This window comes from Protopterus annectens, chromosome 4.part0, assembly GCF_019279795.1.
Source record: "Protopterus annectens isolate FY-2018-M chromosome 4.part0, PAN1.0, whole genome shotgun sequence".
NCBI classification, from domain to species: Eukaryota; Metazoa; Chordata; order Ceratodontiformes; family Protopteridae; genus Protopterus; species Protopterus annectens.
In genome coordinates, this window is record NC_056733.1 from 795,189,789 (window position 1) to 795,213,988 (window position 24,200).

Consider the following 24,200-nt stretch of genomic DNA (forward strand, 5'->3'; position numbering starts at 1 on the left):
CCGCATGGGAGAATCAAACCCTGCACCTTGTGTCTGTAAGGTAAACACCTTAACCATTATGCCAACCTCCCACCCTTTTTCTGTTGTTGGGCTTCTGCGAGGTTCTCCTGGGCCAGGCCCATGAGACCCCTGAGCCTTATCCTGAGATTCAGGACATATGCCACAACAGACTCCTTGTGAGACTCACTCACCTTCCCATTCATCTCAAATTAAATCTAGAGGTCCCCCACACTATGCCCATACAGCAACTCACAGGGTGAAAAACCTGTGGATTCCAGGGGAACCTCTCTGCAAGCAAACAACAGATGGGGCAAATATTTGTCCCACTCCCTCTTAAACTGATCTGCAAATACCCGTAGCATGGACTTGAATGTAGAGTTTAACCTCTTAACAAGACCATTAGTCTGGGGATGGTAGGGGCTGGTCTTCATGTGCTTCACCCCATAGGACTTCAACAGACAAGCCAGCAGGTCTGACATAAAATTGGCACCTATGTCAGACAGTATTTCCTTTGGGAAATTTACCCTACTGAAAATCTCTAGCAAAGCATTTGCCACCTTCTCTGCCTCAATGGAGGACAAAGCCACTGCCTCATGGTATTGTGTAGTGTAATCTACAATCACTAGGACATACTTTTTCCCTGTGGAACTTGGGGTACTCAGAGGACCCACAATATCCATAGCTACCCTCTGAAATGGCTCCTCAATCGCAGGCAAAGGCATCAAAGGAGCTCTCACCTTGTCTCCTGCCTTGCCTACCTTTTGGCACTGCCCACAGGTCCTGCAGTACCCTGTTACATCTCTGGAAATTCTAGGCCAATGGAAATTATGCATAATAAGCCTCTTTGTACGTTTTATGCCCATATAACCTGCAAAGGGAATATCATGGGCTATGGCTAGAAGCGCCAGATGGTAAACTCTAGGCACTACCAACTGCTGTACTCTCTCACCTTCTAGCCCTCCCTCAGGGGTTCACTTTCTGTACGGTAACCCTTTTTTTCCAATATACAGATTCCCCCTTCCCTTGAGAATCAGGTGCCGCCCTAGCTATCTGCCTCAGGCCTTGCAATGTAGGGTCTGAGAACTGAGCCTATTTCAAGTCTCTCCTTGTAACCCTTCCCAGCTCCCCTTCCACAGGAAATCTGGCATCCTCTGACAGTGGTGCCTCACTGTCAGCCTGGGTACTACTACTCACCTCTACCTTTGCAGTTACCCTGTCCAAGGGAACATCAGTACCCACAAGCAGCTGTGGCTCACATTCAGTCTCACTGCTACAGCGTAGCTCACTCCCTGAAGTAACCACCTCAGCAGTCCTGGTTGCAAGTATACAGTCTGTCTGGGTCTCCCCCAGGCTACCAGACCCAAATGCTTGTCCCCTAGCCTCACTGCATGTAACTGCATAAGTACATAGTACTGCCTCATCCAAATCCTTCCCTCTCAGGACATTTGCAGGATGGTAGTTCCATACCCCTGTTGTCTCAAGACAACCTACTATTGGCATTTTGTCTTTACCACTTACTGGCTCCCTCACCTTTGGTTCCCCACCTTGCCTTTGTGGACACCTGTATGGCACATGGCCCCAATGGTTGGATTTAAAACATTTCACCCTAGGTCCTGGACGTATACCTGGACTAGTGGCTTCCTCTGCTACTGGCAGATTCTGTTGGGGCAGTCTGTGCTGCCCACCATGGGTTGCTTTAGACCCATGAGCAGTACTGGGGGTCCCTTTCCTATGCAGGGCTGCCCTGCTTGCTAGGTATAGGTCTCCCTTCTTCCCCAACTCCTCTGAAGTAGCACACTGTTTATCAGTTAACCAAATCCTCATGTCCTCAGGCAAAGTGCTAAGGGCTTGTTCCCTTACCAAAAGGTCTGCCAGCCCTTCAAAAGTGGTGACCTGACATCCACTCATCCAGCTATGAAAATAAGTGCTCAGTTCAACAACATATTCACATACATTTCATCGGCCTTGCTTCTATGCTCACAAAACTTTTTCCTATACCTTTCAGGTGTTAGCTCAAAACATTCTAATAAATATCTTTTTACAGCAGTATAATCAAAAGTCAGTGTCATGCATTTTTGCTAAAGAAGTTACAGCTTTACCATGGAGTAAGGGGGTCAGGAACCGTACCCAGAGCCCTTGGTCAACTTCATACTGTTTACATACCCACTCAAACATATGAATGAGGCTATCAAAATGATCCCCCCTTTAAACTGTGGAAGAAATTTATTGACCTTTTGTGCTTCTGGGGTCCGGTTACTCCCTTCCCCATTACCTCCATGACTCTGGCAAAGAGTCAGCATTTCCCTCTCATGCCTCCTCTGCCGTTCATTTTCCTCAGCTTGTAGACATCTCATTATCTCGGCTGCTTCTAGTTCCATACGCCTGGCCTCCCAACTCAAGTCTCTTTAGCTCCAGCTGGATTTTTAAGTCCACTGCAGAAAGGCTGAGCTGTCCATTCTCTGAGGATATTGTATCTCCACTGTCAGTCTGATTGTCCTCCAGGCTGCTGTTCTCTGATGCAGCTGTAACCAAGGCTGCAGTCAGGTCTGCTTTAGTCAGGTTTCCATGCACCAGTCCCCTAGCCTGGCACATCGCCGCCAACTGGCTCCTTGTCAGCTTTCTATACTCTTCTGATGACATGCTGCCTGCTCACCCTGACTAACACTAAGCTAAAAAAAGAAATAAAACAATTGTGTTCTGAACTCTGAGTTTACACTGCATGGCTGTTTTAGAGTACAAAACACTTTTAGAGATCACTGTACACAAGCTACAGGAATTCGCTCTACCCACACCACTACAAGCCAATTAGTGTGTGAAGTAGATCCCATCACTGCCAAACACTTGTGATGACCGTGCCCTGGCCCAGCAATCAAGGAGCCTCAATCCTCACCACTAACACCAGGGAGATCATCACACAGAAGAGGGGAAAGGATAACCAATACACACAGTAAAGTACAATTTCCCTTAAGTGCACACACAAATCACAGTCAATCTGGGGCTGGTTGCTCCTTTGCTCACAAGGTCCCCAATAAGACTCCCCACTGGCACAGCTATAGGGTCCAGGTCTCAGCCTAACTGGGCAAGCTAAAACATCCAGTACCCTCTCTGTCCATCTAGTGCTTCTTGTCTCTGTCCAGATAGCTGATACATGCACGCACAAACTTTGAGGAGAGGTTATATAACCACACAGACTTTCCTGGGAGTGGCTGGCACAGGTTCTTCAGCTGTGCCCCTATTACCCAGACCATATGGCAGTAATTCCTGCCACCACCCAGTTAAAAATATCAGCTACTAAAAGGCCCTTAAAAGGGTGTCCAATTATTACTGTGCAATATTACTATCCAATGGTAATGTGACTATACAGTCTAGGCTTATTGGAAGTGCTTAGACAGTAAACTCTATAAATATATAATGTACTCTAAAGCATAATTTATCGCTACATAAACCAGCCACAGGTAGAAGGTTTTTAAAAAAATATTTAATAAAAAATAATTAAAACATAAGACAAAACTACTACACCACAGAGATTTCTAAGAGCTCAGAGATTACACAGAATCTTAAAATATTACAGTAGGCAGGACTGATTTCAAGGAAAAATGTCCAATTAATCTTTACTAGCTTTAACTATTCCTACAAGAAATCATAGTGCTAGAAACGTACATGTGAGCTTAAGCAGAGTGCTGAGTTAGATATCCAAGATCAAAACACTCTCAGTCTCTTGTGAGAAATAGTATTTAAACATTACTAACAAACATGTCTCTAAAGCCATCCCAAATTACATCATTTTTGACACTTAGGTTTTCCCAGTATTCATATTGCATCATCTTACCATCTGGTCTGAGTTCTCAGGCCACAACCTGCATTATTTAGCAATCTAACACCTGCTCAGAAACTTACAACAATGCAAGGCTTTTCACATATACATTCTAGCAGAAACCAGAGCAATAAAGCACCTTCCACATGTAAATTCTGGTCATAAACTTTAGCCTTAAAACAATGGGCATGAAACCTTCATCCAGACACACTGGAACTGACTTGTAAAACATTAAAGAGATTCGTAAGATCTTTTCAACTTTAAAAGACACATTTGAAACACTTTGCTTGGTTTTCCTTACAGCAGATGGCAATGTTGCAACAATCTTGAAGTTCACATTTTACAGTGTTTTCTTACATTTAAAAACACAAGCCTGTATTTTACATACATATATATATATATATATATATATATATATACACATGATGGAATTATATATCAAATTCTATTTGACTAAGCTGGCAGCCTTCGCCCATCTCTACCCAATCGTCACACACACATCAGTGATTTTTATGTGGATTCCTCTAGAGGGGTATCCAACCTTTTGCCTTGCCAGGGCCGCATTGATTAAACAGAAACTGTCTTGGGGCCGCATATAAAAATATATCATACAGTTAACTCTTTCGCTGTCGCGGGAGACCAAAGTCGACCTCTTGGCTGTACTGTAGGTGCATTTGAACAATGAATAAATTTAATAAATGCCTAATATTTGCCTTAAAAATTCTAATTCTCATTCTCTAATCTAACAGTTAGCTCTAACATCTTAGTTTATATATACATATATATATATATATATATATATATATATTATTATTATTTTTTACAAATAAACAGATATTCACTACAGCACTAGGATTTCTCACTGGGAAAACCACTCCAGCAGTCCAACTACATAAAATGTCAACATTAGCAGTCCTACAATAGTATAATCCACAAAACTAAGCCAACAAATTTGCAATAAAGTAAAGAAGTTACATTACTGACTTAATAAAACAATTCTGAATAAGCTACAAGAGGGTCTCGCCCAAACAAATGACTGGTGCCAGAAACATGGCCTCAAGCTAAATGTCAAAAAATGCATCATCATCCTCTGAGTAGAGTGATGTCCCCACAAATTACCACATTAATAACAATGTTGTAAGCACGCAAACAGTCGCGAGGTGCTTGGGCACCCAGGTTGATAGAAACCTGACTTTTGACCACCACGTTGTCTGCGTTGTACGGAAAGCTTTTTACATGGCCCACCTCATTAGCAAGGGTCTCTCATCCAGGGACAAGGAGGTCATAACATCCCTGTATTCTTCCTTTACAAGAGCAATTATTTAGCACACCGCTCCTTTTGGCATGTGCCTCAGCAAAACACACTGTCAAAAGAAAGACTACAACCATTTCTAACAAAAAAGGTCAAAGGACTGAGTTAACTTAGTTATCCAAACAGACTAAACAGCTTCTTGCTTTCCTCTTTCACTGGCCCCTATAAATTTCATCACTGGCTTGCTTTCCAGGCTAAGAAAGATCCTGCCTTAAGAGACATTCTCCACCTCAGAAATACTGGTTATATTTAAAACACTCACTACAAAGACCACAGCCTTCACTGCAACATAAACAAGCCACTTTGTATGGACAGGTTCTTGACACAAAAACCTTCAACTTCTGTAAAAAGCTCCTCTCATTATCAAACAATGTAGTTTAGCAACACAACAACTGGATGGATAGCCATAAATGTAGTCCTTGAGTACGTAGCATAGCCTTCATCAAACCGGATGGAAAATCCACATACTAAACTTTCCTAGCTGGATGGCTAAGATCTAATATTGGTTACTCAAGTCTACTTGCTCAAGAAGTGGGGCCTATTTAACTAAGAATTCCATTTGCAAAAATATATTCAGTATACATATTAAATCTCTCTCTCTTGCACGCATAAAAGGAGCCCCTACTTGTAAAATAGGTAACCTCAGTAATCACGACACAGACTCACTGAATGAAATTGTCTGGAAGTCAAAATATCTGAAAAAAATCATAATAGAGATTGATTCATCCATGCAATTTCCCACCACCAAAAGGACCATCAATAAATCAACAAACAACTGCTCAGCAAAAAGTAAATCAATAAGAAATTCATAAACTTTCTAAGAGCATACTACATACTGGAGTAAACATATAACTTCCCTCCAATCTAAAGCCATTTGACATTCAGACATTTTAATTTGTGCAGAAGTTATTCATAGACTGACAGTTTACTGAGCTGTAATGCTGACCTTCGCTTTTGAAAAAAACAAATTCCCAGACTTTGTCAACAGCTCAAAGGGCAGAGAGGATTATTTTTTTTTTATTTATTATGTATTTATTTAATTTTGGAAAACATCTTTAAAACTGTTAAATTGATCACACACCCAGAAGCACAGAAAAGTTATCGTGATAAGTAAACCACAGACTGCTGCAAGAAATTAAAGTCACTTTAGCCCTCTATGCTTACGTCAGAACCAATGAAGCATACCTGTCAATTCAAAATAATTAAAGTTATTTGCAAGGTTACAGGGCAGTTTATATTGGAAATGAGCAGAGATATTATAAAAGCTCTGTTTCTCATAATTATGCTGAAAAGTTTTTGAAGGTAAATACAACTTTCTGATTTAGCATGGAACCATACCTCTCAACCTTAGAGCAAGAAATCTGGACAAAGTGAAAAATAAAATTGGGACACAGACCTAAAAATAGTTATGCATCACAGACACCACTGAAACAACTGTAGTTGCAAACATTATACATCACGTATAATGTTTATGTCCCATCATTATCAGTTAAGCATTATATGGCTCATTCAATCCTGCCTTCTTTTGCAACAAAGAAAACCATGCTTTGAAATGACAAATGCATTAAAAATAATAAAACACATTGGATCTACATCCTGCAACTTCCTACCTGTAAACAACCATAGGGCATGCACTGAAACTAGGGCTGCTTATTTCCCCAGAATGACACCTCTCCCTAATTAAGTCTAATGGTATACAATCTACCAGGATCTGGACTACCGGAAATAAATTAAATTATGGCCTGTAAATTGCAAGTGCACTTTGTTTAATTAAATTATATTTCAAAGCCCACTTGCTGTATTTTTTCAGTAACATCCCAATATCCATTTCCAGGTCACTTTACAAGACATTGGCAGTGGTAGACTACAGGACCACACTCATACTGCTAACATTGTCCATTAAATGTAAATATCCATCCACTGTAAATGGCAAGAAGCTATGTCTTAAAAAATCTACTTCTGGCATGCCTAGTACCCAAGTATCAGGTTTTGAAACAAAGAAACATTCTCCACAGTCTGCAAGTCTCTGTCTTTAATAATCATTTACTGTTGCAGCACTCCCAACACAAACACATGCACACTAAAACCCCCAACATTTAAAACATGACACTGTGCCCACCTGATTTGCCAGTATTGATGATCCACCAAATAAATGCTTACTGTTGCCCAATCTACCACTGCTTGAAACCCACCAATGACAAAACAGTACTGGGTGCTTTTCTTGTTTGTCAAAAAAAAAAAAAAAAAAAAAAAAAAAAACAATAAATTTATATGCTACAGTCCCACATTAGTCAATCCACTACTGACCTATTAAGCCTAGGTTGCCGTCTCATTTTTACTTCCTGGAACTGCATTACCTTGGATGACAAATTTTATTTCCTAAGCAAAAGACACAAATTGGAAGATGAGGCAAAAATCCAGACATTCTTCAAAAATCCATACAGTTGAGAGGTATGATTTCATATTCAATACAATACTCTCTCTGACAGGAAAGCTGCAATGTAATGAAAGTGTACTTTTAATGTAGGCTATATTTGTGAGATAACTTGTTTGTGTTCAGTAGGTAGACTGATCATTGTTAGCCTCTTTGTGCATGTGTCTCTCTCTGTTTCTCTGTCATAAACACACAGACACACACACACACACACACACACACACACACACACACACACACACACACACACACACACCCTTCTTCTACTTCCACACACACAAACATTCTGCTTTCATGCATGCACTCACTCACTCTGTACTTATCTATTAACACAGGTTAAGTGCTGTCCCTTTCTAAGGCAATGGTGGCAAATCCATACACGAGTCCATCTTCAGCGAGAAGACACACACACTGATTCTTTGGCACGAAATAATGGTGCAAACACACAGACCCTTCTTTGGCGCAAAAAAAAATCAAAACTAGAACGATGGTTTGGCACATGCACACCGATGTTAGAGTTACAGGTCATGGGTGCGAAAAACACAACAACAAAAGTGTTTTGGGCCATGTCTACACTGATCTTGGAGTTAGAGGTAGAGGGCCGCATGGAAGAGCTCTGAGGGCTGCATGCGGCCAGTGGGCCGCAGGTTGGACAAGTCTACTCTAAAAGATCTCTCCGAACATGAGAATCTTGAAGGCTGATGCTTTGGTCTGAAGTTTCTGCACTATCTCTGCAGTGATGTACATGTTCACAGTCTTTAAATGGCATTTCTGCAAGCCATCAATAAACTCTGCAGTAGCAGCACATTTCCTGGTGTTTTGTAGAGTGCCAAAATACAGAAAATACTGCATTTGTCTGCAGGAGGAAATCTGCTTGCCACAGAGGCACTTTGAGATGGAAACCATTACAAAACAAAGTCTAAGGCCTAGAAATCTCTTGTAAGGGAAAAAAATCAAGGCAGAAGCCAACTTTGCTGCATTTCTAGGACTCAAAATTTAATTTACTCAAACAGAAATGACCCTCCCTACATTTTCAGAAGCAGAATGGTGTAGTGAAATGTATGCTAAGCTCTTCTGCAGCAGAAAAGAAACAGGTTACTGAAATTACAGTAAATTATGAGGATGCCAGGGTGCTGAGTGATCCTAATGTTGGAGGCATTACTGTCTGCTTGTTTCTGCAGTCAAAGCACTTAAATCAGTTACTGACCTAGAAATTTCTGCCAGTGAAATTCAATCACTGTTTTACATACAGTAACACTGCACACTGTATATTAGTAAAGTTCCAATACACAGACATAAGATACACAAAACACACTGAAAGACTAAAATCACTGAATCTTTTCACAGTATCTGTCAATGTTGCTGTAGCCAAGAAAAAATAAATGAATCATGCTGGGAGTAATATAAACAGATGACTCACTCTTCGGGACTTGCTTTGATATTTGACAGCTTTTTTGGTGTCTTCTTTGGCACGCTCTACATATTCAACTGCACACATAACATTTTTTTCTATGTTATTGACTGTATCACCCTAAGACAGAAAAACAAAAATTACATTAATATAATTTGCATGTGAACGAAGCAACAGAAACTTTACTGTAAAATCAGTAGGAAGTGGTAAATGGTTCTTTAAAGCAGAATTAATGAGAAAAATGGAATGGTTAGAGTTTTTTTTAACTATTCAGATGGGGAGATTTACTCAAAAGGATGAGAACTGCAAAGGAAAGCCATGTCTGAACAACCTTGATGTAAAACAAATGGCAGGAAAGTAATGTTTGCAGGCAGATATGATGCCAGAGGGAGAAAAGGATGAGACATTTTTGACAAATGAGGAATGATTGATGACATACAGTCTTACAGCTCAGATATGACTGGTATTCCAAAGAGACTGTCATGAAAATATACAAATTTGTGTGTGTGGATGCTCAGAACTTATTTTTTATCAAACCTTCTTAGGCATATTACAAGCGGATTTACAAGAGTAATAACGCACAGTAATGAGTGCACATCCTGGCTGGACCTCAAAATAACAACCAGTGAGCGGGAATCCTACAGGATCGTCATACAACAGATTTGACACTGCTTTCTTTTTAATACTTCTACTGTAGCTGCTATCTGACAGCCCCAGGGGCTGGAAAACACACCTCTGTGACTGCTTTTATTTATTTATTTTAATTTTGAAGTGGGGACAGTGATATGGTTAACTGAGTTGCTCAAAATCAAACATTATGCAGAAATTAAATGAATCAAACCCAAGGTAACAGCATGAGCCTCAACAGCAGATTAATGTCTTTATCCTTGCTTGCATTACTTGTTTCTTATTCCAGTATGTCTCTACTTCTTTGGCAGAAGTCCAACATACAGGACAATAGCACAATGACACAGTGTGTCTACCACCACCATCCCAATGACAGCAGGCTCCACAAAAACTCGTCTTGCCACTATCAAGGAGTAAGTGTATACACACCTATAACACTTGTCTTAGATATTTCAATAATGAAATCAGTGTACTTAAATAACATCTTTTTTATCCAGTTATTTTTACTTCCAGGCCAAGAGTTAACTGTAACTGTAAGGAAAGTTTCTGGAAAGACCACAGAAGTACCTCACGGTCCTCACCAAGAGGATCACTGGTCTCAAGCAGATGCCCTATGCAGCTCGACTGAAAAAACTCCAGCTGTACTCGGTTGCATACCACCTATTCAGAGGTGATCTCTGCCTGACATACAAGGCCATATCCAACCCAGAATTGATGGACATGCTCCACCTAAAGAAAACTATATCCCCTCGAGCCACACGCTCCATGGATCTAAACCTCACCACAACAATAAATAGGACGTGCTGGAGGGATAGATTCCTGTCCCAGAGACTTCCCATGTTCTGGAATAAGATTCCAATTTACATTAGGCAGAGCTCCTCGCTAACCCTCTTCAAGAGAAACCTTGACGAGTGGATGGGAAACAAAGTTTACCCCAGGGATCACTTCAATGGCTCTGCCTGACAGAGGCACAAGGAACTAATCTAAGGGGGCAGTGAAAGCCAACACATTCTGGCTAGGCTTATAAATGCTTTTGGGCAGATAACCTAGTACCTACCTATGAACCTATAACAACTACTCAGATCTGTGTAACAATCTGGAAAAGGGCTCTCATCTACTAAAAATGGACCTATAAACACTGCACAAGAATCCAAAGAAATCTATTTAAGCTGTGCTGAATACAGCTAAAACTCTCCTTATAGAACAGGGCACACAAATTGGATAATGTCACCTCCAAGCCTTTAAGTATACCCCCATCCAAGGTATATACCTCTAATGGTTTAATGGGGTGACTCCTTCCTCTCCAAATCCATGCATCTCATATTTAACACAACCCCATTCTGCAAAGTTACTTCTGAAATTTTGAACCTGTAATGCTGCCACTTATTTCTTGACTATACTGATGGGAAATGCCTCCTTTTAAAGTGACACTAACAAAAAGAGTGAAACAGAAAATGCCATCTGCAAATCCTTCTTATTTTGCAAATGTACCCTACAAAGTTTCCACAGTTATGAAGGTAGCTTGGACTTGATTTTTTTGACAGCTCAAACTGGATATACTATTCCCAAACATGGAAAACTACTCCACAGATGTAACATGAATACAAAATCTGGCTTTATATCCAAAGATGTTTACATATCACTCAAAGTGTTCTACACACCTGAAATATGGACCACCACACTTCCCAGGTTTATCAGTGTAGTGTACCTTACAAAGCTCAAAATCAGGTCAGGTGGAAACCTTGCTCTACAGTCACCAAGAGATATCTTGGCTCCTTCTACTGTTGACCCATATGGAAATCCGTCTCCTGAACTACCAATAGCTGTAAGACCACTTCAGTCAGTTAAGTGACATCATAAAAATTACAAAGTTTCAATGTGGATAATTCTCTGTACATCACATATTACTGCAGTGACTGAAATCTAGCTCATGCTTTTCACTGAAGACTATATTAATGCTGGCTAGAAGCCTACACTACATCTAGACAGTACATAGAAAAGACCGGATGACTGTGTAACTACCTTTACTTTCTGCCATCTATGCCTTTTTCTTCACAACTTACACCACAAAGCAAATTGGGAAGGAAGTGAATGCATTCACACTTCATCTGGGATGTGTCAACCTACTAAACAACTAAAGCATGTACCACAAACCTAAATACTCAAAAATATCAGTGTTTCCCCTCTACTACCCAGTGGAGAGAAAGGAATGGAGTAAATGAGCAGCTAATAGTTGGACACCTGAGCACAGTACAGATGGAATACAAGACCACTGGTACTGGCACACTAGGTCACTAATGTCATACAATTAATCTGACTATGAGGACTGACGGGGACTGTGTACACATGTGGACTACAGAATAATGGCAGCAGATGTAATGACTAATGTATTCAGTGGTCATGGCCACCTTTGGCATATAAAATAGCTCCTTGAACAGACCCCAGCTAAAAATCCTCTTAGCTAGGAACAAAATGTTTTTCAGACACAACAGTGGACAAATGAACCCCAAGCCTACTTCAAAGCAATCTTCTACAGCTTATTTAATTATGATAGTCAAGAAACATCAAGTATAAATATCTTAAATGGATTACCCTGTCAAAAAAGAATGCTATAATACTTAATGACACCGCATGGAGATTTTGCAGTATGCCAGTTAAAGAACCAGGTTCCAATACTACTCCTTCCTCTGCAGCAAAAGCTCTCTTGCAAGCTTTAAAAACTTCTGAAAATCCTCTTAGCTAGGAACAAAATGTTTTTCAGACACAACAGTGGACAAATGAACCCCAAGCCTACTTCAAAGCAATCTTCTACAGCTTATTTAATTATGATAGTCAAGAAACATCACGTATAAATATCTTAAATGGATTACCCTGTCAAAAAAGAATGCTATAATACTTAATGACACCGCATGGAGATTTTGCAGTATGCCAGTTAAAGAACCAGGTTCCAATACTACTCCTTCCTCTGCAGCAAAAGCTCTCTTGCAAGCTTTAAAAACTTCTGAAAAACTGAGAAAACATAACTAAAGAGCTTTCTAAACACATTTACTTTCTTATGAAGTTCTTACGTTTCCAAAAACAGTATAGCAGGTGGCCACTGACTTTAACCAGTACTTAAAAATAATAATAAAAATAAATTCTATTCAACCCAGAAAGCAAGCCTTGACAAAACCTATCCAGCTTGTATATTACTTCGCCTCTATCTTCCTTTCAGAAAAGGTTAATTTTCATAAACACTATTTTATTTATTATTGGTTGCAAACAAGATACACCAACTTTGTACAAGTTTCTCTTTTCAGGGGTGATCTGGAAAACTGAATATGTGACTTGTTCAAAGTCCCACAGTACACAAAAGAAGAAAAAATCAGAACTAGGAAATCAAAGGACTACAGGATTAAATGTGAAACCATAGTTCTCTGTGGTACAACTGTCAGACCTAAAAGAAACCTTTGAAAGGTAAGCTGCATGGAAATCTCCTTCTACTGCTGATATCCTTCTTTCCACACTGTTTGTTTATTCACTGAATAAGCTAAGAATGCAGCTTCATCTATCAGCCATCTCATAAATAAATGCAACTGAAGGCTATATCACCAAGCCATACAAAGAGGAAACCATAGGTCCCTCTCCAAAATGGAAAGTGACTGCCAGCCTTAATTCCAACTTACTGCATCTCTCAATCCCCCTGGCTAAGTTTCAATTCATGTCTACTTGGCAGAATGCTTGAAGCTCCAAGGTGACCTGCAGCTTGCTTTTTGTGCCATGAAAGACCCAGTCCTACTTGACTTCATTCTTCTTCAGAAAACCAATGGCACCACAAACACCTGCACTATGGACCTAAATTTACACCAACAATTAAACAGGACTAGCTGGAAGGATAGGTTCCTAAGTCAACATAATCCCAGCCTGTGGAATAAGTTGCCACAACAGGTTATGCAAAGTACTACTTTTTGTATCTTTAATGCCAATCTTGATGCTTGGATGGGTTGATACAAATTTAAATTAACATTAGCACATACAAGCTCTGCTTGATTTGGGAGGTAGGCGCTAGTAAGTGCTCGTGAAAAGTTGCAAAAGCATTTAAGATTGACTACTTAAATGTGTATATGACTTTGCCCAATCCTTTGTCTAGAAATTTTCCTATGATCCCAAGTAAAATCTTCTTTTGGCAAAATCAAAACATGGCTTTTGCTTGGGTCAAAGAATGGCTAATGAACTTGACACATATAACAGACGCATTCACATCAATCTGGACAGTGAAAATTACATGGCTCTCTAAACAGAAATTTCCACAGCAGTACACCGTAAGTCACTGGCTATTTCTAAAGAGTTTTACTGGAGTACTCTACCCCTTCAGTGACTAAGTTCAAAGACTGCATCCTCTTCAGGACGTGAAGGTGAAGTGACAATAAGCTAGCTCAGAAAGCAGGGGGCTCACAGTAGGAGTCACACAAGGTTCTGAGCCGGGTTCTGTTGCTCTTCACTGCCTTTACTAAACATGTGGGGTCACAGTGATCAGGCTACAAAGAAATAATATAAACATAAGGCAGTTTTGCTTTACACATGGGCAGCTAACAGGAAGGGAAGCACCTTCATTAACACTTCGTCAGCTCACAAGCCCTGGCTGGCCTACAGCAAACTACTAGTAAACAGTAACAAAGCAAAACTAGTAGTGTTTTACCAACCCACCCAGACTGTTCTGTTGCAGGTTAATCTGCATGGGCTTCACAACCAGAATATTGCTTTAGTGAAATACTCTTGACCAAAATGTGTCTTTCATTACTAGGTTTTGGAATTAAAGACTGTAAATTCTGTGCCTGCTTTATAATCTGAAATCCTATGGAATTACAGATGCTAAGCATCTTTTTGCCAGAATACTGTTACTGCCACAACCAGTTCAGAGCTGTCACACCATACACCCCCTTACACTTCTGTTATGTCTTTTGGCTTATCCCGGGTTAGGGGTCGCCACAGCGGAACTCCTGTCCGTTAATGTTTGGTAGTGGATTTTTACATGCCGAGTTACCAGCCCTGACTCACAACCTTCAACGAAGGCACGCTCATTCACGCATGCCTCCACACAGAAGACGCTCTAGCTGAGAATTGAACGGGACAATGTCTTGCTGTGAGGCGACAACGCTACCGCAGCACCACTACCACGGGTATACACCCCCTCACTACCAAGTCATATTCTCTGCACAGGAGGATGCACTCTATAAACTGCTAAATGCGGACTTTCCAAATGACTGCATCAATGTTTCGTATAATTTCCCTCAAACAGGCCAAGCTTAATGTCTAAGCTATGCTGCATGAATCTATTTAGAACACAGACCACTGCATGTTAAATTTCATAATGCTCTTTGAGCATGGGAATGCACTTTCCTACTCCTCTATGAACAATCAAGTCCACTTACTGCCAAACAAAGCTGCTGCAACCACAACAAACTAATGCAATTTTGTTTTTATCTATTTTTACTACTTTTTTGCAACTTCCCTCAAGTGCAAGACAATCTAACTCCCTCCATGTCTTCCACTACAAGGTGAAAGTCTGGTAAATAAAGATTAAGTTACTGTCAATGTTATACTGTTGTTACCAGAGGTACTACCTAAACTCTATGCTCAGTTGGATCTACCTGGTTAACAAAATACAACAAAAAGATAATACATTACCAGCACCAACTCACAATCAGCACTGACAGACATACCTGTGGACATTACACAACCTACACAGATGTTTCCCTGATCCTCCAAACAGTTTTCAAGTTGCCAAATAACATCCTTTCAAACTGGATCTATTATGGGTGTCAACAGAGCGTCTCATGTAAGCCACCCACATAAGTACCTTCTTCAGATCAGTAACTAACTACTACAGCTAACATGAAAGCACATTTAATCCATCATGGCTGCCATGATACCCTCAAAATAAGCTGTATGCATTTAATGGAGGAGCATGGCAAGCTAAAAACTTCAAATTTCTGTTTTAACTTCTAGTTATTTAAAAAGTTCTGGAGTTTTACATTCTCCATTATACACCATACATGGATAAAAGCACAGGTCAGCATGGTAAAAAGCACAACTCAATTAAAGTTCTGCTTTTTTATTAGCAAATGTTTCTGTTACTACTGTTCAAACAAACGTGACCGAACTTTCTAGTGGTTGGATACTGTGTGTGAGAGATACAAACAAGAAATGGTGCAGAGTTGGAAATGCTAACAAAAAAACATTTCCTGTCTGCATCCTTAACAGAGTAATGCATTGTGGAGATGAGTTGGTGGTAATGATTTATACAGTGTGACTACAGTTTTACCTGGAGTTTGGTCCTTCATCAGCAGTAAGCAGCAAAGTACAAGAGTGATGAACAAGTTAACTGGCTTACACCACAAACAGTTTCAAAAAGTTACAAAATTCCTTCTCTCTCAGTTAAGTTTTATATGACAGAAATATAAAAACATGCGCACATGCACACGCACACACACACACACACACACACACACACACACACACACACACACACACAGATGAACAAAGACACTTAAACAGATATATAACAAAAGTCCACACCAGCACTCAGTTTCCTTAGATTGGCAGAATGTGTACAAAAGAAGTAATGCCAAGCTGAGGATAACACCCCTCCTTTCTCTAAAAGGGAAAGACCAAGAAGCAGCTTTTTATTTTCTTCTCTGACTGAAGGGCAAGGCTGAGACCACTGTGCTTGCTCTGAGCAAAGGGCAGCTGTGCCAGGCAAGTCAGAGAACAGCATGTTATCAATACAAATCATATACAAATATGCATTTTTCCATGATACTGCAGGTTTCAAAAACCATCAAAGAGCAAACTACTGAGCCAGATTCCATACAAAAGATGGCCCCTCCCTTCCATGCAAATCCTGAATTGTAATTACCACTACCTGGCCATGTCTGAGCAGAATGTGCAACTTCAGTTTTTTTTTACTCTTTACATAAGTACGTTTAGCTTTTAAGGAAGCCTCACAGCTAACAGGCCACTACACAGTAAACCAGAACACCTTACTGAGGAAACTGAATAAAGATCACAGGGAAGGTAAAATTAGACATGGCAGGTATCACACAACATTCCCACACAAAACAAATGGAAAACAGATTCAATTAACAAATACCATGTACTCAAATACCTGAGTTTCAACCAACATGGCCATGTCCATAAACATTTCATGTAGCTCCCGTATGCTTAACTCCAATTTTATAATATCTTTATGCCGAGATTCAATTTCATTGAGAGCTTGCCTAGTAATCTGTGAATCTGATATGATCTGTAAAAAAAAAAAAAGTAAACTCAGATCAACTTTTACTACAGTGTTTTATCACAAACATGGTTTAAATAAGTGTTAAACTGTGTAAATGCAGACCACACAGATATATTTGATTCTAACTCATTTCCATAAGGCAATCATAGTTTTAGCATAGGTATTTCACTACAACATTAAAAGGAAATGCAAATGCTTGCTGCTTATTATACCTATTTTAGCTTAAAAGTGAAAATTTTCACAGGTGTCCATCTTTTAATATAACAACAGCTTTATATTTATTTACTGGTCTTTTGTTTACTGGGAAAGTCCAACTGGGCACAAGTAAGGTCTGGGAATCATCCATTCATTGTGAATACTGCAAGTGTTTTCAGTCAAGTTCAGTTGTGTAAGAACTTACTATAACAGTGGATGTCCTAGTGATCACTGTTGGCAGTATTCCTTACTACCCTCCTGCCCTTCTACATTCTTTTTTCATAATCTCACTGCCACAATCTATTTATCCTCCACCTCTCTCTAAACTATGGACAGCATTTTATAACAAAAGGGGCCTCCATACCACTTCATGCTTTGCCCCTCCTAACTGACCAGTATCTTACTCTCAGGGGTTTTCAAGCCATGGACTTGGAGATGGTCTGCAGAATTATGCTCATACATCCACCTATATACCCCTACACTCACAAGGACAAGTCACATGTCAGACATACAATCCTGTGAAGTTAAAGATTTGGTACTCTGGCCAGGCATCAGTGGTGATAACCCATTCATTATAAATACTGCAACAGTGATTTCAGTCAGGATATCCATCTATACCAGACCATGACGCAATAAGACAAAACAGATATGATAAAACAATGAAGTAATTAATGTAATAAGTGACAGACCTAAATAAACTCTTAGAGGGTTGGAAATAAGCTTGTCATTAAGTAGGACTTGCAGTAATCAAGAAAACTGGTTAACCATCTGCTTAACAACTGACTAGTTGCTCAGCATAACGCATCCAAGATTATCTAAGTGCAACTAACTCTGGGCAAGACTGCAAACCAAATTGTAGCTTGCTACAGATCACCCACCATGCCGAAGGATTCCCACTCCTCATTTATTGATACACTGGAAAATATTAGTTACAACCCAACACCCTAATAATGGGCGATTTCAACCACTCCACCATTAACTGGGAAAACTACTCCCGTACTAACTCTTTTGTTCAACATTTTCTGGAATTCATACATTTCAACGCCTTAGATTAACTTATCCACACCCCCACCAGGGGCAGCAATATCCTACACTTGGTCAATACCAACATAGGCAACCAGTGTTCCACACCAGAGGTCAATTCCTCATTGGTCAGATCCGACCACAAGCTAATCACCCAAGACATCCACATCCCGCCCCCATTAGGGAAACCACCATAAAAAATTTCTCCAAAGCCAACTTCACACTTCTTAAGACAGAAGTGGCAAACTTCACGACACCCATGCAGATGGACAATAGAGGTACGACTGCTGAATCCTACACAAATGCACTTTATAAGCACTTACACGAGTGCATGGATCGTGCTACCCCTAACAGAACCAAGATGCTATCCTCCAAAAAAAAGGAAGCCAATCTGGTGGTCCCCTGCCATAAACAAACTCTACAACAGAAGAAAGAAACTGTTGCAAAATAAGAGTAAAATCCCATGACTGGAGGAAATCCCTGGTCAGCCTCAGTAAGAAGCTGAGATCCCTCATAAAATCCTCCAAAGCTATTTTCGAAAACAAAATCACCACTGATTCTAAAGACAACCAAAAAGCATTCTATAGCTATGTCAAGAATCTCAATGGCAACACTCAGATCTGCTCGGAGTTACAGCACAATGGCACTAAATATACAGAACCAACTGATATTGCCAACATCCTAGCAGATAGGTTCAGTGCTAAGTTTACCCCCCTCTCACCCCCTAAAGGGCCCATCTCTATACCGGAAGAATGCAAAGTTCCTGTAATCACAGCTGCACAGGTAAAAACCACACTCCCGAAAGCCAAGAACACAGCATCCATGGGACCTGACAACATCCCAGACTGCGTTCTACATGAACTACAGAATTAACTGGCACCCCACCTAAGTACCATGTTCAATCATAGCTTCACCTCAGGCTTTGTGCCCACTGAATGGCGCACAGCGGCGGTTATCCCACTCCACAAAAGGGAAGCCACCATGGACCCCGGGAACTACAGCCCCATTAGCCTGATGAGCCTGGTCTGCAAAGCCATGGAACGTATCATCATGGACCTTATAGAGAAAGATATTGGTAATCTCCAAACTTTGGACTCCACCCAGTTCGGGTTTGTAAAAGGGAGATCATGTCTCCCAAACCTGATAGACTTCTTTGAAGCAGTCACCAAAGCCGTAGACGAGGGTAAGGTGGTTCACAGAGCCTATCTAGATCTCACCAAGGCTTTTGACACCATCCCCCACTCTGGAATTATAGATAAACTCACTAAACTAGGTATAAATTCCTGTCACAAGACGGGTTGCCAAATGGCTCACTGACAGAACCCACACTGTGAAAGTAGCAGACTCCAAATCCAACTTCAGACCAGTGACAAGTGGAGTACCACAGGGTTCAGTCCTGGGTCCTCTCCTGTTTGGTATCTACTTCTCTGAAGTACAGGCTAACACAGAAGGTCTTTGGCTAATGAAGTTCGCAGATGACTGCAAACTAGTAGCCATAAATCGTAACTCCTAATGATGTGGACATCCTACAAAAGGGCCTCACTGAGACAGATGCCTGGTGCCAAAGTCATGACCTCAAGCTCACGGCCAAAAAGTGCATCGTCATCCCCTTTGGTAAAAATTCTGTACCTATGAACTACCACATAGGGGGTAGTCTACTTAACACCGAAAGTGTGATAAGAGACCTTGGGACAAAGGTGGACAGTAGTCTCTCCTTTGATAATCACATCGTCACAGTAGTCAGGAAATCCTTCTACGTGGCACACCTCATCATAAAAGGTTTCTCATCCAGAAAAAAAGAGGTCCTTGTTCCCCTCTACTCATCACTCATTAGACCCATTATAGAGTGCAACGCCCCTTTTGGTATATACCTCATAAGACATCTACAACAACTGGAAAGGCTACAGAAATACCTCACAAAGAGGATTACCGGCCTCAAACAGATGCCCTATGCAGACTGTCTCAAAAAATTCCAACTTTACTCGATCGCATATCGCCTATTCAGAGGCGATCTCTGCCTAACATACAAAGGTATGTCAAACCCAGAGCTGTTGGACATGCTCCACTTAAAGAAATCCCAATCCCTCCGAGTTACATGCTATAGGGACCTAAACCTTGTCACCACAATAAACAGAAAGTACAGTTTTGTACCTACCATAAATGTAGATGTCCGATAGGCATGCATCTGCAGTCCTTACAAATGGGTTGTCCTGTCGTCAGGCAGCCCTTCGGTCGGCCGGATTCCAAAGTCTGGGTCTGGCCTCGGCTGGTGTCGCACTTCACCCGACGTCATAGCGGCAGTTCTTCGGGTATAAAGGCATCAGCCGACGCCATTTTCCTCAGTGTTTCTTGCCCCAGATGCCAGGTGCCCTCTAGGAAGGCTAAATTTGGATAAATGCATATGGTTCCAAATAGTAGAGAGCAAACAAAAAATAAGCATGTATGTACATATATACAAACAAATACACCATAATAGATTCCCCCAGCTAGCTACAAGATGGGCAAATACCCTAGGAGTACCACAGAGGGGAAGGAGGGTGGGTAATCCTGACTGCAGATGCATGCCTATCGGACATCTACATTTATGGTAGGTACAAAACTGTACTATGTCCTTCAAGGATGCATCTGCAGTCCTTACAAATGGGTAGAATACCATAGCCAAACTGGGGGAGGAGGAGAATTAAGATTATGGTGTAGTTAAGATCCCTTGCAAAACAGCAGTGGCAAAACCTGCTTGGGATCTGGAGTATAAAGGTAAATTATAATGCTTGGCAAATGTATGCACGGAGCTCCAAGTAGCAGCCTCTAAAATGTCTTTGGTAGCCACTCCTCGTAAAAAAGCTGTGGTAGTGGCTGTAGCCCTTGTAGAGTGAGGCCTGATGTTTTCTGGAGTTTTCTTCCCATGGTAGGAGTAACAAAATCTAATGCAATTTCCTATCCACTTAGAGATGGTCTGTTTTGAAATTGCTTTTCCTTCCATTCCTGTTGAATATGCTACCAGTAGCTGGTCAGTTTTTCTGTTGCTCTTGGTCCTGTCCAGGTAGTAACGTAATTGTCTATGTACATCCAAGGTATGCAACAGTCTTTCTCCCTGTTCTGTGGGTTGGGGAAGAATGTAGGTAGGTGGATAGCTTGATTTAAAGATACCCTGGAGACCACCTTTGGCATAAAAGTAGGATTAGTTCTCATGGACACTCTATCTTGATGAAAGATCAGGAAGGGCTGTACTGCCATTAATGCCTGTAGCTCAGATACCCTTCTTGCTGAAGTGATTGCAAGCAGGAAAGCAGTTTTCCATGATAAGTATTGTAATTCTGCTGTTGCTGCTGGTTCGAAAGGAGGTAGTGTCAACTTTTCTAGCACAAAGTTCAAGTCCCATGCTGGCAATGGTGGCTTCCTAGGTGGTTTTACATTTTTAATTCCTCTCAGAAACTGCCTGAGCAGAGGATGTGAGAAGACTGGAGGATCCAAGTTGTATTCTGCTGAAATGGCTGATGCATGAATTTTAAAGGAAGAATAGGACAGGCCGTTGTGGAAGAGCTCTGCCAAGTATTCCAGGATGTTAGCTATGTTTACCAGTGACACATTCTCTCCTTTTGCTGTACTCCAAATGAGATATCTTTTCCATTTTGCTGAATATTTTTTTCTTGTTGAGGGTCTGCGGGCCTCCAAGATAATGTCTTTAACCCTTTGAGATAAATCTGGGTTATTTGGTCTTATGCAATGTTCCAGGCAGCCAGCTGCAGTGTTTTCAGGTTTGGATGCAGGGTTTTGAAGTTGTTCTGTGTTAACAGCAAGGGAACTAGGGGCAGAGGCCATATTTGTTCCTGAGACATACTCCTCAGTAATGGGTACCAATGTTGCCTTGGCCAGTCTGGAGCTATCAGGATGATCCGTGGACGGTCTTCTTTGATCTTCAATAGCACCTTGTGCATCAAAGGAAGAGGTGGGAATGCATATGCTGTCAGGTTTTTCCAAATGAAAGATAGGGAGTCCACTTTCCAAGCAAGTGGGTGGTACGTCCTTGTGCAGAATTTTTTCAGTTGGTGATTGTGTGGGGATGCAAATAAGTCTATTTCTGGTAGTCCCCATTTCCTTGTAATGGTTTTGAAGATGTCCGGATGCAGCATCCATTCGTGGGCATCCGTGGCAGTTCTGCTTAGGATGTCTGCTAGTATATTTTCTTTTCCTGGCACAAACATTGCTTGTAACTGAATGTTGAAGCTCAGTGCCACATTCCAGAGGTCCATTGCCATCCGGCATAGAGGGTATGAATGTGTGCCTCCCTGTTTGTTGATGTACCACATAACTGTGGTGTTGTCCGTCCTTATCAGCAGTTGACCCTGTCGAAGAAATGGTCTGAATGCCTGAATTGCCAGTTTTACTGCCAGCATTTCCTTTTGATTTATGTGTAGGTGTAGCTGGTCTTGAGTCCATAAGCCTTGTATGCACTTGTCCAGCATGTGTGCCCCCCAACCGAGGTCTGAAGCGTCTGTTGTGATGGTCTGGCTTGGTTGAGTGCTGTGGAAGGGCAGTCCCTTGTTTGTTTGACAGGCCTGAGCCCACCATTGGAATTCTTGCTTCAGGCATGGAATTATTGGAATTTGGGTTTCTAGGCTGTGCTTGTGCTGAGACCATAAATTCCTTAGGTACCACTGTAACTTTCTCATATGTAGTCTGGCATGTGGAATCAATATTATGCAGGATGCCATGTAACCGAGAGCTTGCAGGACTTTTCTTGCTGTTATTTGGTTCTGCTTTGTTAATGCCATGAAGTAGAAAGGGAGTTGCTCCTGTTTTTCTACTGTCAGGAATGCCATTTGTTTTGATGTGTCCAGATCTGCACCCAAGAAGGTTATCCTTTGGGATGGTATCAGCCTTGACTTTTTTATATTGACTGTGTATCCCAGGGCTTGTAGTAGATGAATGACCCTTTGCAAATCTTTTGTTAATTTGTTTTTGTTGTCCGCTTGTAACAGGCAGTCGTCCAGGTAAGGGTAAATTTGAATTCCCTGAAGCCTGCAATGAGCAATTACTGATGCCAGGCATTTTGTGAATACTCTGGGCGCAGTAGATAAGCCAAAGGGCAATGCTGAGAATTGATAATGCTCTGATCCTGCAAGAAATCTGAGGTATCTTCTGCAATTTGGTCGTATGGGGACGTGCAGGTATGCCTCCTTGAGATCTAGAGTTACCAGCCAAGACTCCTTGCCCAGCATGGGAAGAAGCTGCTGTAGGGTCAGCATTTTGAATTTTGGAACAATGAGGTATGTGTTTAAAGCGGACAGGTCAAGAATAGGCCTCCATTGGTTTTCTTTTTTTGGCACCAGGAAAAGTCTGGAGTAAAATCCTTGCCCTTGTTCCATAGATGGTACCTTTTCTACAGCTCTCATCCTTAGTAAGTGAGTTATTTGTTCTAGAGCTTCTGTCTTCTGATTTGGAGGTAGGTTTGGCATTCCTCTCTTCCTTGGTAGAGTATGGAAGTGAAACCTGTAACCTTGGTCTATTGTCTGTAAAATCCATTTGTCTCCTGTGATGTGATGCCAGTTTACTGAAAATAAGGCTAGCTTCCCGCCTAAGGGTGCCTCTAGTTGTTCCCTGGTAGGCGGTGCCAGAGCCAAGTCACTGTGATTGTCCTGTGGAAGTGGTGGTGGTGGCTGGATCTGTGGCTGTACCTCGCTGGTTGTTAGCCTGCCACTGGCGTCCCCTGTAGGCACCTCTGGATTGACCCCTGCCTCTTGAGCGTCTATTCCTGCCTCTCGGAGCTCTGGAGGTGTCTGGAAAGGACCAATTCTTGGAAGGCCAGTTCCTGCTAAACCTTGGAGGCTGGACCTGCAAGAAATCCTTGACTGTCTGGACAGATTTTGCTTTCTCTTCCACGTTCAGCACCTGCTGTGCAGGGGAGCCAAACAAATTGAGCTTATCCATGGGAGCATCTAGGAGCTTTGATTTAACATGGTCTGGTAAGGACTGTTCTTTTAACCATGCATGTCTTCTGATCACTGTGCCAGTCATGGCTGATCTAAAGGAAGCCTCCAGTGCATCATAGCCGCATTTTAAGGAATGATTACTGACCTGCTGAATGTTATGTACCATTTCCTGTAC

At 41.3% G+C, this 24,200-nt stretch overlaps 1 protein-coding gene across 2 annotated transcripts in view; it reads right to left on the reverse strand.

Annotated features, from left to right (window-relative positions):
• STX2 (syntaxin 2) overlaps positions 1–24,200 on the reverse strand; it is a 689,827-nt gene that overhangs the window by 232,741 nt on the left and 432,886 nt on the right. For both annotated transcript variants that reach the window (XM_044068758.1, XM_044068757.1), the window contains exons 5-6: positions 16,746–16,883; positions 8,981–9,091 (exon numbers count right to left, since the gene is read on the reverse strand). In XM_044068758.1, the coding sequence (XP_043924693.1) occupies positions 8,981–9,091; positions 16,746–16,883 (249 nt within the window). The remainder of the gene's footprint in view (positions 1–8,980; positions 9,092–16,745; positions 16,884–24,200) is intronic.